The sequence below is a fragment of the Saccostrea cucullata genome, unplaced genomic scaffold (assembly GCF_032062105.1).
Source record: "Saccostrea cucullata isolate Sc308-1 unplaced genomic scaffold, CSIRO_AGI_Scuc_v1 ctg3526, whole genome shotgun sequence".
Lineage (NCBI taxonomy): Eukaryota > Metazoa > Mollusca > Bivalvia > Ostreida > Ostreidae > Saccostrea > Saccostrea cuccullata.
The window spans coordinates 12,880-27,568 of NW_026933007.1; the positions used below are offsets into that span (position 1 = coordinate 12,880).

General features: G+C 33.8%; 1 protein-coding gene across 1 annotated transcript; it reads left to right on the plus strand.

Moving 5' to 3' along the window:
• The first annotated feature begins 265 nt into the window (after positions 1-265).
• LOC134236884 (protein LIAT1-like) lies at positions 266-9,489 on the plus strand. The gene is made up of 2 exons (XM_062719039.1): positions 266-663; positions 8,017-9,489. The coding sequence occupies exons 1-2, from the start codon at positions 474-476 to the stop codon at positions 8,679-8,681; spliced, it is 855 nt and encodes a 284-aa protein (XP_062575023.1). The 5' UTR covers positions 266-473; the 3' UTR covers positions 8,682-9,489.
• Positions 9,490-14,689: the final 5,200 nt, after the last annotated feature.

The following is a 14,689-nucleotide window of genomic DNA, read 5'->3' on the forward strand; positions in this document are numbered from 1 at the left end:
TGGGTCTTTCTCATGGGATTCTTTTTTATATGTTCAGTATTACTATAGATATAATAGAAAAACTGTATCTCGGTAAATTAAATTTTGATAAATATAATGTAATAAATAAATGGTTCAATGCAAAAACTGGATGTCATTTCACTTTAAATAACAGATCTGTATAATTGTGCTAATCTGATCCTATTTTCTTTAAATAGCCTAACCATAGAGTGAATTGTGGGATATGTCCTGGTAACCAAAATATCCTACCACAACTTCCGCTCGGTATTTTGTGCTATTTTTCTCGTTCACAGAAATTTATCTGCTTAATTCTTGATAAAGTTATATTCCAAAAGGTTAATATGCAACGTGTGTTAGTTTTTAAGCACTAAGAAATCTCCACAGAAGCTGACAGTGGTGTTATATCACGCGGATGCGTAGTTTACATTGTATGCGTTAAGTGGTCAATAAGCTTGAAGGAATTTTCAAAGGAAATGGATAATAAACAGACTTCAAAGAAATCTAAAAAGAGTGTAACAACAACCGATAAAAATAATAACAAAAATGGCAGTAAGAAGAAAAAGAAAAACAGGAAATCTGCAAATAAATCGGACAATAAAGACAGCGACCAGAGCCCAGATACTTTGGAAGTCGAGGGACTAGGTGCATTGGATAACACGCAAGGTAACTTTCAGGTCTTAAACCATGCATTTAACACGTGTTCAGGGAATCATTAATTTGAGCACATTATTTGTATTTTTGCAATTTTGCATCTCATGGAATTAGGAAATTCAGTCAGCCATTCAATGAACATTTTCAACTAAAAGTTTAAGAAAAATTCCTTGGGGTCTCTATCTTACAGCTGTCTATAGGGGCATCATATCTGCTCTGTTCTTTATTACACATATAACTCTACACATATATTTTTTATTTGTGCAATAGAGAACAGCTAGAGCAGATAAGATGCCCGTATGACCTCCCCTAATACTATGTGTCTGACAGATGCTGTCTGTTTTTGAATTTCATTTGATGCTGAAAATATTTGACAGTTTTTGCTGTGTCACCAACAAAAAAAAATATGAAAGATAATTATGTTCTGTTTAGACTGAAAAAAAAAATTAAGTGTTTAAAATTGTTCAATAACTCTATTTTCCTGTGCAAATTGACATTTTAGTTCCATAAAAATAACAAGAACTTGTTCATAAGTCTCCTCAGCTTCTTTTTTGGAAAGTTTTGCTGTGGACTTCAAATTAGCAAATGCATATTAACATGATTAATGACATCTTCTATCATATCTCAAAATAAAGAACATGTTTATTACCATGTAACCAAAATATAGCAGTTTGTGATTACTGTTTAGTAATCTATCTCACTGGATATCTTATGAGATTTGAAGCAGAATATTAGATTATGAGAGATAAAATATTAATTTCAGATGTACGTATGCCATCCTTAATTTTCTTAAATAAAATTATGCTTGCCATTAAATTTGGTTGTTAATTCATATATGTGTCAGCGAAATTATTGGGGATGGAATAGTTAATATTTACATATGCAAAATGTAAATGTTTTAATTCCCTGAAATAATACTTCTACTTAAACAAGGTACCGGTACATTTAAGCCTGTGTATATACAGATACAGACACGTGCCATAAGTATTCGGTCAACATGGCGTTTTGTTTACGCTTGAAAACAAAAGTGTCAAATTTCAAACATTCGCTGTAATGGAATAAAGTAATAGAAAATAAAAATTATGTTAAACTTACTTGTTAATACTTCGTAAGATGTCCCTTGAGCCTGATTACATTCAAAATTCTGTTTGATATGGACTTATAGAGGTTCTGAACATAGTTAGGTCGGATGCTTGTCCAAATGCCCCGAATTTCCTCCACGAGATCGTCTTTAGATTTAATGAAGGGAATGCGTGTCTGAAGTTTTCTTTTTATCAATAGCCAAAGGTTTTCAGTAATGTTAATATCAGGCGACTGGGCAGGCCAACTTATGCAATTTATTCCATTCCGGGCAATGTATTGTTGAGTAGACCTTGCTCGGTGAACGGGGGCATTGTCGTCCTGGAAAAAATATCCACCCGTAGGAAAATGTCGAGCAATCACTGGCCACAAGTTCTCTTCCAGGATGTCCTGATATTTTTCTGCATTTATGTTTCCATTCACCGGTGTAATTGTGTGTACATCACACAATAATAAAGTCATTGTTAGAGTATAGTGGGAAATGATTGAGGTAATTTCAGAGTGAAGTCATACATACTAGATATAAATTTCAATATTTTCAATTTATACTGTATCATTTCATGGATTTAAAACTATATCATCCAAATATTTGTTATAAATCAGTCACAAATGTAAATATAAGCAATGGTACATTATTCTTTAAAACATTTATCGTGATGTAAATGTCTACATGTACTGCAAAGCTTTAGGCTTTATAGAATTTTATCACATGACAAATGCCTATTTCCACCCAAAAAAAGGTTACATAGTAGCTTAGATAGAGGTGCATCAATGTGCTCTCTAGTTAATATTTAAAACATTTTTAAATGATTCACAATCAAAATTAAAAAAAAAAATTACAACATAAAAATTAAAATTGGTACATAACCATTTTTTTTTTATAAAATATGTTTATGTTAAAAATTTTATCAAAAAAAAGTACTCCCGTGGAAGACAAATGCATGTACTTATGTAAGCAAACCTTCTGTAAATAACTAAATATTAAGTTTGCACTTTCTTTTGATTTATGTTTTTTTTTATTATTTTCCAGTTAAAATGTGAAAGATGTTGTGTAATTGAAAACAATTCAACCTTCTCAATCAATTTTTTTTTTATTTTTCAACATGAATTGACCTAAGAAAAGCTTTATCATGAAGCAATCAAAATTTATTTATATAGAAAGCATTAAGATTTCCATATTGAGAAAACAGATTTGCATTAGTTTGAGAAATTGTTACAGCTGTATCATAACTTCAGCATAAGCAAAATAAAAATTCAAATTTATTAAAAAAAAAAACCAAAACATTTCACTCAATCCATTTACTTCAAATTAAGAAAGAAAATTTGGGATAAATATTATTTCAGTGATCCTTGCAAATTTATTTCAGTGGCATACATTATTTTTTAGTCTGATATTTTGTGTTATTTGAGTAGAGTTACAAAGCTGATTCCAATGTAATTTGAGTGCTTTAGCTGTTTTCTCAATAAGTGGTAAGGAACACACATGAATATCTTCTTTTGAGGTTTTCTATTCTGTGAAGGTAAAAATTAAAAGACTTATTAAGCAGAAAATCTTATTAAATGTTATAGAATAGGATATTTTCTTGCAGAATTGAATTGTATTGAATATATTTTCCAGATCAGAGACCACAATTGAATTCTCACAATGTGTTAAAATACTTGTAGTGAAATAAATGTCCCATATTTAAATTACCAATAAATGACAATTTAGTCTTTCCAGAGAATTTTCCGTCAAGCTGATTTCCTTGCCCATTAGTATTTTTTGAATATCAAAATTGAATATCTATATAAAGAGCTTTGCAAGATATATAAGATAAATATATCACAAAATTAAATTTTAATTGTGTGATATATACCCGTAAATGAATATGAAATTTGATAAATATGAATCTAAAATGTTGTGTTCCAACTTCCAAAATTTGAATGTATTATCTATTTCACACTGGATTTGCCTAGTGTGAAATAGATAATATTCAAATTTTGTCATTAGGTCATAAAATTTTAATTTGCCTACTATAATTAGTCAAGAAAATATGACAAATTTTAATTATGCATTAATATACACAACAGAGCCTATTAATCTACACACACACACACACACACACATTCTCTCTCTCTCTCTCTCTCTCTCTCTCTCTCTCTCTCTCTCTCTCTCACATGCACACAATTTGTCCTGTATAATAATTATTTTTTTTTTTGGGGGGGGGGGGTGTCATTATATTACTTAGAGCATATATAAAAGTGTTTCAGGGCCTAAAAGCTTTGATTTTCCTGTTGAATGCAATTAATCTGTGATCTGTCCAAAAGCTGGCATTGTTTTTGTATTCACTGAGTCTGCTCCAGTGCTGATTATAGAGAGACAGAGTTGTGGGTAGTGTAAAGTATAAAGTTGAAAATCTAGTCCTCAAGTGATTTGGTTCACTTTTTTTCAGGACTCTCATACCACTTTTTGGGAATGGGGTCATGGCAGTAAAAACTGGGGGAAAAGCAACCTTTTGGGGGACTTGGGGGAAAATTATTAATGAACAATACACAGTAAATCCATTATATATTGGGTTCTGGTGTTCATTATTAACAAAATTTCTGTTTTTCAATAAAGGGTAATGGAATTTTATAATTAATTAATAACATGGTCAGCTACATTTTTGAATTGGAAATTGGGCCTTTGGATATCCCCCGTTATAAAGGATCCTGCTTTCAGTGATCCAAAGCTCATCACTGATGGTTCAACAATCTGGAAAATATGTTATTTAAAATAACAATAGTAAAAGTCAGTCATCAGAATCTAACTTCTGTCAGTTGTAAGTCAATATAATAAGCCTGTAAACAGTAGAGTATTGAGGTGACTGCTTGAGTAGATGACTGATATAGAGACTTATCAAGAGACTCCTCACCGCAGGTGACTCCAACAGTGTCATGACGATGCAGAATCATTGTAAAGCAGATCCCTATTTATGAATGGATTGTGAGCTGTGACATTTAAATTTTTTAGTTTTATATATTCATTCATTTGTACTTTAAGTTATTAAACTAAAGTTTTAAAAATGTGTTTAGACTAAATTCCTTTCTTGATCTACATGTGTGAAATGTATGGAGATAACAACAGTATTCAATCTTAAAGTTGATTTAAGCAATATCAGGAGCATGTAGCCAAAACCGACCTTTAAAACATCTGAGGTTGGATCAGGTGACATGGTGTAGTGAGTATCTCATGCTGACTGATCTCAACCCCTGTGTGTTTCTTGTCATAATCGGAAAATAACAGAAAAACCCGTTCTGAGGGCGATGCAGTATATTTCCTGAAAAGGTCATTGTATCGACCTCAGAACTTATGAAATGATGGCTTCAGACGAGACTGTTAATTTTATTGTTTCATCAACTTGTTTTTCAATCAATTAACTTGTTTTAGAAACTGTTCATATGTAGAGCATGCTCTTGTGTATCGAATCAACTGAGAGATATAAACCCCATGTATGCAGGTTATAAGGGTATATTGCTGGTTAGGTAAGAGAAGTTGAAAATTGACAAGATATATTTATCATCACGTTTATCATTAAGATTTGTTGTTAGATTACCATTTACCATTACGTCTTTCTGTGGTAAAATATCTAAAAATGAAGCATATATGTATCAGACTGGTATTCTTTATTTCAAGTTCACCGGGATATATTGTGTCGATATATGAAAGGAAATAGCTAGTGTTAATTGATTATATATAGTTTGATATATCTAAACGTCGAGTTGAAGGCCACAGCAAGTGTTTCTTCTAAAGTACAAGTTTTTGAATAAATTATGCTGCATATAAGTAACAAAGTATGTCTGCTTATAATTTGGCACAATTGGTACTAACAGGAATTCCAGTAGATTGTTGGAAGACCAGGTCTCGAACACAACATAGGAACTGTCAAATAAAAACTAAAGCATGTGCACCTTTTAAATATCAACTTCAGAGTGCTTGTGTGTACAATCAGAATGTTTTTTTTATCAGAATAATTTTGCAAATGATCATTGACAAGAAAAGTTAATTTATGAGTTCCATTTTCATTGAAAAGCAGCTGTCTATGAAGTCAAAAAGATTAGAATTAAACTTATCGTTGGGAGAAGTTGTATAACGTGTTTAAAAGTCATTCGTGTTGATGTTACTGATTTTGGTAAAAAAAAAAAACCGTGATTTTCTAAACGTTCCTGGATTTTTTTTTTAAGAATCCACATCTGATTTACATGACTTCTCAAAATGTTTTTTCACAGTACTACTGAAGTTTGTCCAGTGCTTTTAATATTTGAGTAAGGAGTAAAGAAAAATGCTTTGTAGAACATTTACTGGAGCCCGCTACGTATCTTTTTTTCTGTAATCCAATACACAATTTCATGTATATTATTTCTTCTTTAGAAAGGAAGCTATGAATATCTTCTTTTTTCACTTCTGAATTATTGAACACAGAAGGATGTTTTTTTTTTTAATTTGGCCCTTAATCGCTTATTGCGAGATTTTAACAAACATCTGATACATTTCATCCATTCTGACAAAGTGTCAAGGCCTTCTTTTTCATGTCTGACCCTTCGCCTGGCGTAATCTTCTACAGAATCCATAATATTTATAAAATTAAAATTAAAATTGCAGATCGGGGCTTCCTAAATTTTGTCCCTTTTAAAATGTGATTTAAACCCTCATTATTAACCATATTTTACTCACAAGTAATAAAGTGTTCACGAGGACTGTAGTTGTAGGGTGAAGAAGAACATGAAAATGATAGAGGATTCTATTTAAGATGATTTGAAAGCATCTTTTTTTTAATTGAAGCTTTATGTGAGATTCTAAACCATATAGGCCCACAGCTAGTAAATTCATGAAAACATAATATTTAAAAACCTATAAATTTCCATAATCTAAGCATACATGTTAAGAAAGATATATTAATCTGAGAGGAAATTTGGTGTGACAGCACCTTAAACTTTGACCAACATTTCAATCACCATCAGCACTCAAAAGGAACTTTTTGTCCAGGAGTCTAGAATTAAAGTAGGTTTTTTAAAAGATCGGATTAAATGAGGTTTGTGTAAATCTGTTTTTACAGACTAAACATATTAGAACAGATTTGCAGTTTGGCTGGATTAGACTTTAAGCATGATTTAATCTTCCCGACACATCTTTTAAATGGGTGGTTAAAAATTTACATAGTGTTTAGAGAGGGTAAATTTCTTATCAAAACCCCTGCCGCTTTCAGGGCACTTGGGTGAAAGAAGAGTTGATTGAATTAAACCACACGTAATCCCCACCACGTCATTCCATATCCAGTAAAAATTGAACTCAAAACAGGAGTCAGTGCTTAAGCAAATATATAAGGTTTTTATTTCGTTGGCGACAGTGTTCTAATTTTGTCTGCCTATTTTGACACGAATGAGGACTGGTTGAAAGGGCACAAAAAGCACGATTCCAAAAAGAACAAACTTTAGGCCATAGCAACGGATCCCAAACGCTTTCTATTAGTCCATGATATTCACAAATTCCAAGATGTAAAATCAGTAAATTGTGATATTTTATTTCATTTTTGATGCTCCTATACTAATACCAGAGAACGCTTTTTATTGCTTTCTTACCGGTAATATGTACAGTGTAAGCTAAAACTGTTGAATACCATTTAGAGATTTTATTTGTCGACTTCAAGGCTTATTGGCAACGTTAATTACATTAAAACACTTAAGTTCTACACACGAACTTCAGTAATTCAAGCTCATTAACAAGACCAAAGATAACCCCCAAACACTTGAGAGATTCAATGTTTAGGTCTAAATAAGTTAAATTTTGTCAACATATCCTACCTACTCCACCGATTAAAGAATTGTTTGTCTTCAAAACAATAAACAAACGATGGATTTTTCAACCATTAGAGTAAACTTTATTTTAAAAAAGAACACATTTACTTTTCTATATTTATGCAAGATTCGGCTTGAAAAAATTTTAATTCCCCAAATAAATTATCTCCTTTTCTTAATTAGAAAATCGCAACATTTATTTTTCATCCCAGGTTGAGTCGCTTCTCTGCACTTGACAGAGTTATATTGATATTATCTATACTGTCTCAATTAAGGTGTACTTTACACCAATAATGCAAGACCAAACAGATTAATTCAAGATTCCGACTTAATGTTATGCAGATTTAAAACAATTGACTCTTAAGTGACCTTAATGTTCTGATCATTGAGATATCAATGTGTTAACATTAATACCGTAGACAAGATGACAAACTACATTAATAAATCTTTATTTATTTTCCTGGCTTGTAGGTGTCGACTCGGATTCATCACTTGCCTATCAAGAAAGCTCCAAACGAGGCTCAGGTCCTCCGGAAAATGCTACTCAAAACAGACTGGAAAACACCTCAACTGCCGTGGAAGTCGAGGCCAAGAAAACGTCATCATCCAATCTGCAGATCAGTGTTGCTGCCATCTCCATAAAGCCTTCCAGATCACAGGACTCCCTCAGAGAAGCTCCTGTAAAGGAGACGTCGTCAGCCATGATCACAAGGCAAAGAAGTGTCATCACTAAAAACAATAAATACAAAACAAGCATAAACACTACATTGAAAACGGGATATCAATTTGGTGCTAAATCACTTCCAAGAAATTCGTCCTGTGTTAATCTTCCAGCCAGTAAGAATGAGAGTTTACGATGGGACAATCCGGCGGACGGATCCGACGAGGAGGACGAGAGAATTAGGTTGTATAAAATCAATAGAAGGAAAAGATATTTAGCAGCAGCTCAGGCAAAAGGCCTAGGATGGGCAGCAAATTATAAGAATGGAACACCAGTAAACGAAGACTCAGGGATAGAGGCCAAGGACTCCCGAACAGCTGCCAGGAATGATAATCACGTGATGTCAGACTTTAGTCCAATGAAAAGCCTGGCACCAACAGCATCAAATTCTGGCCTCGCTATGGTAGAATGTTGATGATGTTTATTGTTTAATTTATTGATAATTATTGTAATTGTAGTACAAAATGTAAACATTTTATTCATTAACACTGTATATGTACATGTTATTTTGTACTATTTTTTCATTAATAATTTTCTTCTGATGCAGAAAAAAATAAACCTTTAGGCTAGTTGTTAATGCAAACAAAAATTTCTTTTTTAAAATATTCAAACTAGATACTAGTAATTCTACTCAAAACGGTCACAACCATATGTTAAGTGCTATTTGTTCATGAACCAATCATTCATTCTTCGTTTCATTGGGTTACTGATTAACAATTACATGTTCTACTAGTCAGCTGTATTTCAATGTTTGTTTATACTTAATTTTGTAGTTATTCTTTATTTTTACTACACAGCATAATTTCTTTTATCATGACCACCCTGCATTGAATTATTGATGATAAACATATCTTTACTAAAAAAGAAAATATTTATGTATTTTTTGGCCTTGCTGAGTTTTGATCCATGGATGAAATTCTTCGAACTGGACACAAGAAGGAAAGAATCATCCAACAAAATTCTGATATTTTTTTTATTTAGTTTGATTGTAAGGGGGAAATGAATTTTTACAAATATTTTTTTAAGATTTTATTTTCCGAGGTAAAATTTTTGCTTCAGTTAATTGCATGTGAGCATATACATTTTCTATTTACTACTTTCATTCTTTTTTTGTTTGGTCAAAATCATTTATTACCATAAATTTTTATTGGTTTTTTTGTTATATTATAAAATGCTTTAGAACCTTAAGCTTATTTCATTTAATAAATGAATTCAATATCGAAGATTTGTTCACAAATCATTAATTTATTTTGAGGTTTACAGTATCAAAGTAATTAATTCTTTGCAATAATGTAAAAAAAAAAAATCATTATAATCAAGTAGATTTTGTACTAAAATGCGGTCTTTTCTAATGAAAAATTATTTATATAATTTCATCATAATAATTAGTTAAATGTTATTAATGACATGACCTATTAATGATCAGTAATAAATTTTAACGAAATGAATGATTGAATAAGATCATGATGACATCAATGAACTTATGACCTGCAGGTGGTTTGTTCTCTATTTCTGAATTTTATGTAACAAAATTATATATAATCTTATGTAAAATAGGTTTAATTGACCTGTCCTTCAGGTTAAGTTATTTAAGCCCAGCCATTTCCTATTTTTTCCTTTGAAAGTTTTCTTAATCCACAACTGTATAAGAAAAGGTTAAAAATGTCCTTACTGAATTCTTCAACACCAGAATACAGGCTGATTTGTGCTTACGAATATTGGCATTCGGTAATTTACCGAAGACAATAATTTTCAAGAAAACAGTCCATTTCATAAGGTAAAATTTGCCAACAGAGAAACTAACGACGTAAATTAAAAATTATTAAGGATATTGTACAAAAACGCCTGTATTTCACCAAATGGATATGGAGATAACGAACAGTATTCAATATCAAAGTCCATAAAACAATACAAAATAGGAGCAGAGCAAACACTGACCTCCAAAACATCAGAAGTGGGATCAGGTGCATATCGAATCAACTGAGAATGTAAACTCCGTTTGCAGGTGATGAACGTATATCGCTGCATAGGTAAGGGAAGTTGATGATAGAAAATTTAAATTTATCATGTTTATCATAGAGCTTGGTTGTTAGATTACCATTAATATCTTTTTCAAGTAAAATATCCAAGTATGAAACATGTGTCAGACTCTGTGGTATCTTTTATCTCAAGCTCACCAGGATATATCGTATCGACATAGGAATGGAAATTATCATTGTTATAAAATTGACAATACGTCGTCGATATATCTAAATGTCGAACTGAAGGCCACAGCAAGTGTTTTCTTCTTACCAAACTAACAATTTCAAAAATCCACCAAATTGCAAACTGAGTCCACAAATATTCATTGAAAAAAATATGTACAGTGAAACCTGTCTAATCCGACATGCACTGGGAGACAAATTTGTGTCGGAAAAGACAGGATGTCGAATTACACAGTGTTAAAAACAAGGAAAATACTGAAATGGGAAAAAATATAATGTCGGAATTAACAGTGTGTCGGATTATTCAGGTGTCGGATTAGACAGGTTTCACTGTACTTGTATGGAGATAACGAACAGTACTCAAGTCCAAAAGTCCGTTCAAACATTACAAATCAAAAGAAAAACAGAAACGGAACTCTAAACCAAAGGTGGGATCAAGTGCCAGGAGGAGTGTGCATTCCCCACTGAGCGGTCACCGTCTGCTCCTTGTCATAATAAGCGGAAATTCGTCGAAAATTCAGTGTGTAGATAATGTCGTATTAATTATGAAAAATTTCAATCAGCATTAAACGACATGATAGATTGTATTGCCTGACGTGGTCATTGTATCAAAGATTAAGCTTTCGAAATGATGACTTTAAACGAGACTGTTGATATTCTTGTTCCATCAGCTTGTTTGTCAATACCTAACATCATTTAAGAAATTGTCTATATGTTGAGCATATTTTGCCTATCGAAGCAATTGAGTAATAATATTAACTTCATATGCAGCGGATAAGGGTATATTGCTACATAGTTGTAAGGGAAGTCGATTGAAAAGTTAAAGGTTTTAAATTTACCATAAAGCCTTTCATTGTTAGGCTACCGTCAAAATCTTCTTCTACTAAAATATCCTAGTATGAAACAGATGTGTCAGACTTTGTGATATATTTAATTCTAACATCCGTGGGATATACGGTGTTGACATATGAATGGAAATAACTACTGTTTCTTATAATTCGTCGTCGATACTAGTATATCGATGTGTCGAGTTGAGAGCCGCAGTTTATGTTTTCTCATGTACAACCTGTATATTGATTGATTGATTGTATATTGTTTAACGTCCCTCTCGAGAAATTTTCACTCATATGGAGACGTCACCGTATGCCGGTGAAGGGCTTCAAATTTAGACCTATACTCGGCACTCAGGGCCATTGAGCAGTGAGGGTTCTTTAGCGAGCCAGCGACGACCGTGACACGGGAGCTAGCTGTTTATGGTCATATCCGAAAGACCCGTGGCTTTCACTTCTAGTGCCGAGCGCTTGGCGAAGGAACAGTCACTACCTTTGTTTAAGTCTTAGGTATGACGCGGCGCCGCGAACGAGAATCGAACCCGGGCCTCCCGATCACGAAGCGAACGCTCTACCACTAGGCTACCGTGACCGGTACACAAGCTGTATAAGATTTTGAATAAATTCTGCTTCGTATGAAAACAAGAATAAGTCTGCTAATAAAGGGGATAAGTGTTATCCACAAGAATTCCAACAGATTGTTGGAAGACCTCGTCTCCTCATAGAAAATCAAGCATCCTTTTCATATCAACTTTGGAGTACTTGTGTGCAAAATCAGAATGTTTTTAATAAAATAATTTTGTAAATGACCAATTACAAGATAACGTTAATTAACGACTTCCATTTTTATTGAAACAGCAGTTGTCAATGATGTCAAAAAGCCTGGACATATTAATAAAAAAAGTATACAGTGCTAGTATGGAAGGGAATTACCGCCAAAAGTCTATGTATCTTGCTTTTATTCTTATTCTGCCTACTTCTTTATGCTTTGTTATTGTTGTAATTGTATGTCGCTTTATTGTTTTCATATTCGTCTTTATTACATTTCACTTTGACTTTTATCCTTCTTCATTTTGCCCTTACTTCTATGTTGCTTTGTTCTTGTAGATTCATTTTACTTTCTTTTCAATTGATTCAGTTTCTTAAATGATTATCTCTATTACGAACGTGAATTCAATCACACAAAGAATGAAGCATATTCAATGAAGACGAATACAAGTTGTCAAAATTTAGTGCCGCATTATAACGCTAGGTGGCAGGGGTGTTCGCTACGAGTGTTGGTAAAACTAGGTAAGCAAACCCGGGCCGGGGTTATTCGAGATTTTTCAATTTTCTGCCTTAATACTTTATCAATCGAACTTCTGAACTGATCCAATGATGGAAACTCCATATTTATTTTCTCTGGGCACACAGGAATAGCGGCCTCTTATTTCAGACATAACTTTATATAATTTGCTGAATATGTTCATTGAAGGGCCGACCCACTTTTTGTGAGGGTAAGGGTCAAATAAGGTTAATGTAGTATAGTAGGGAAAAATTTATCAAATTTGATACTATAGAAGAAGTTGAATCTAACCCAAAACCCACCCCGCCCCGAAATAGGATTTCAATGGCGTCGGACAAAGTGAAAGTTGGGGCCCGGGGGGGGGGGGGGCAAAGTGTAAGAAATTTTTTTTAGAACTTCAAAAAAAAAAAACTTGACAAGCCAAAAAAAAAAAAAGAAATGTCCACTGTCCAAACACAAAAATCCAATTTCGTGGAGGGGGGGGGGGGGTTGGGGTTGGGGGTTGAACCTCAGTGCCAATTTTTTTTTTTCAAAACACCACCACTTTCCCCATTTTAAACCTACACTGCATCGTGTCCATGGAAAGGGGGGGGGCTATACCTACGCAGCAATGTTCAATGTCTGTTCTAAGTCTATCTTTGGAAAGAAAAGTGGGGGGTACGCCCCCCGCCACCTCCCCGGTTCCGACGCCTATGTATTTTCAAGTTTGGAAATTTCCTTGTTTTTTTTTTTTTTTTTTTTTTTGCTTGTCAAGTTGTTTTCAGCCAGTTAGCTTGAATTTTTAAAAACGATGCTACGTCACTGTTCTCTCGCCTGAAAAAAATATAACTTTATCAAAGTTATTTGTTGGATAATTGAATTCCAGTTTAATTGACATAAAAATGTTAAATATTTTGATACTAGTTACCCCTTATAAATGGATTTGTTTTTCAGGACCTTCCACTGAATTGAACTTTATTTCACGACAAATAGTAACTGCTCATGCGTGTGATTCTAGGGACGGGGCTTTGCAAAGGAGTGAGGAGCGTTATGGGTAGGCGAAGTCGGAACCAGGCTACACCCCAGGCATACTAGAAACTCCCCGGTCTTCTTTTCTGCTATATTATTTTATGTTGAAATAGTACTTTTCAATAAAGAAAAGAAATATCTTTAGTACGCACCGTATTTTACATCAGCCAGGAGAGCTAAAAAAATCTTAAAACTTGAAAATTCTATTTGGTGGTGGTGAAGGGGAGGGGGGGGGATTTCGTAAACTTTTTTCAGTACCATATATTACTCACTAAGTACATGACTTTTAAAATATAAATTGACTATTAGTGCTGCAACAAAAAGTGTAAGGGATGGGGGCAACAAGCCTTTCGCTGAACTTTGCCAGTAGTAAAAAGTCTGTTACGTTTAGGAAAATGTTTCGTGGCCACCCTCCCCTCTACCGGTGCTGGCGCGGATCCAGAAATTTTTTTCTAGTGGGGGGGGTCCACCCCTGTCAAAAAAAATTCCAATCCCAGAAATTTCTTGACAAGCAAAAAAAAAAAAAAAACAAACAAACAAAACAAAAAAAACCTAAACTCGCCCAAACGTGAAAATCCTATTTCGTTGGGGGGGGGGGGGGGGGGGAGGGGGGGTTGTAGTCTATGACTTCTATTGCCTCAAATCCTTCACTTTTTATACCCATTTCACACATATTCATGTTTACCGGGTGGGGGATTCCAAGGTAATTTTTTTCTTGCTTTAGTATATACATTTCTTAACCTTGTAAATTCCGGGGGGGAGGGCTGACCCACGACCCCCCTCTAGATCCGCGCATGTGGTGAAACTTACCCCATAGGAGGTCGTTCAGACGGAAGTCAGTATATATATTGAGACTTGGGGGTGTGATTGTACATTGTATAACGTCCCTTTAAATTGGAGAATTTTTAACTCAAATGGAGAAGCCACCTCTTGCCGGTGGAGAGCTGCAAATTTGTCCTATATACCCGGCACTTATAGCCATTGAGCAGTGAGGGATCTTTTTTCGGGCCAGCACCTACTGCGAAACGGGACCTCGGATAATGCGGTCTAGATCTCATCCGAAGGACCGAACTCCACGTCCCATAGTGGGACTATG

Coding starts and splice junctions, on each gene's coding strand:
- LOC134236884 (XM_062719039.1), top strand. CDS start 474: ATGGATAATAAACAGACTTCAAAGAAATCTAAAAAGAGTGTAACAACA. Junction 664..8,016: donor TGCATTGGATAACACGCAAG/GTAACTTTCAGG, acceptor CCTGGCTTGTAG/GTGTCGACTCGGATTCATCA.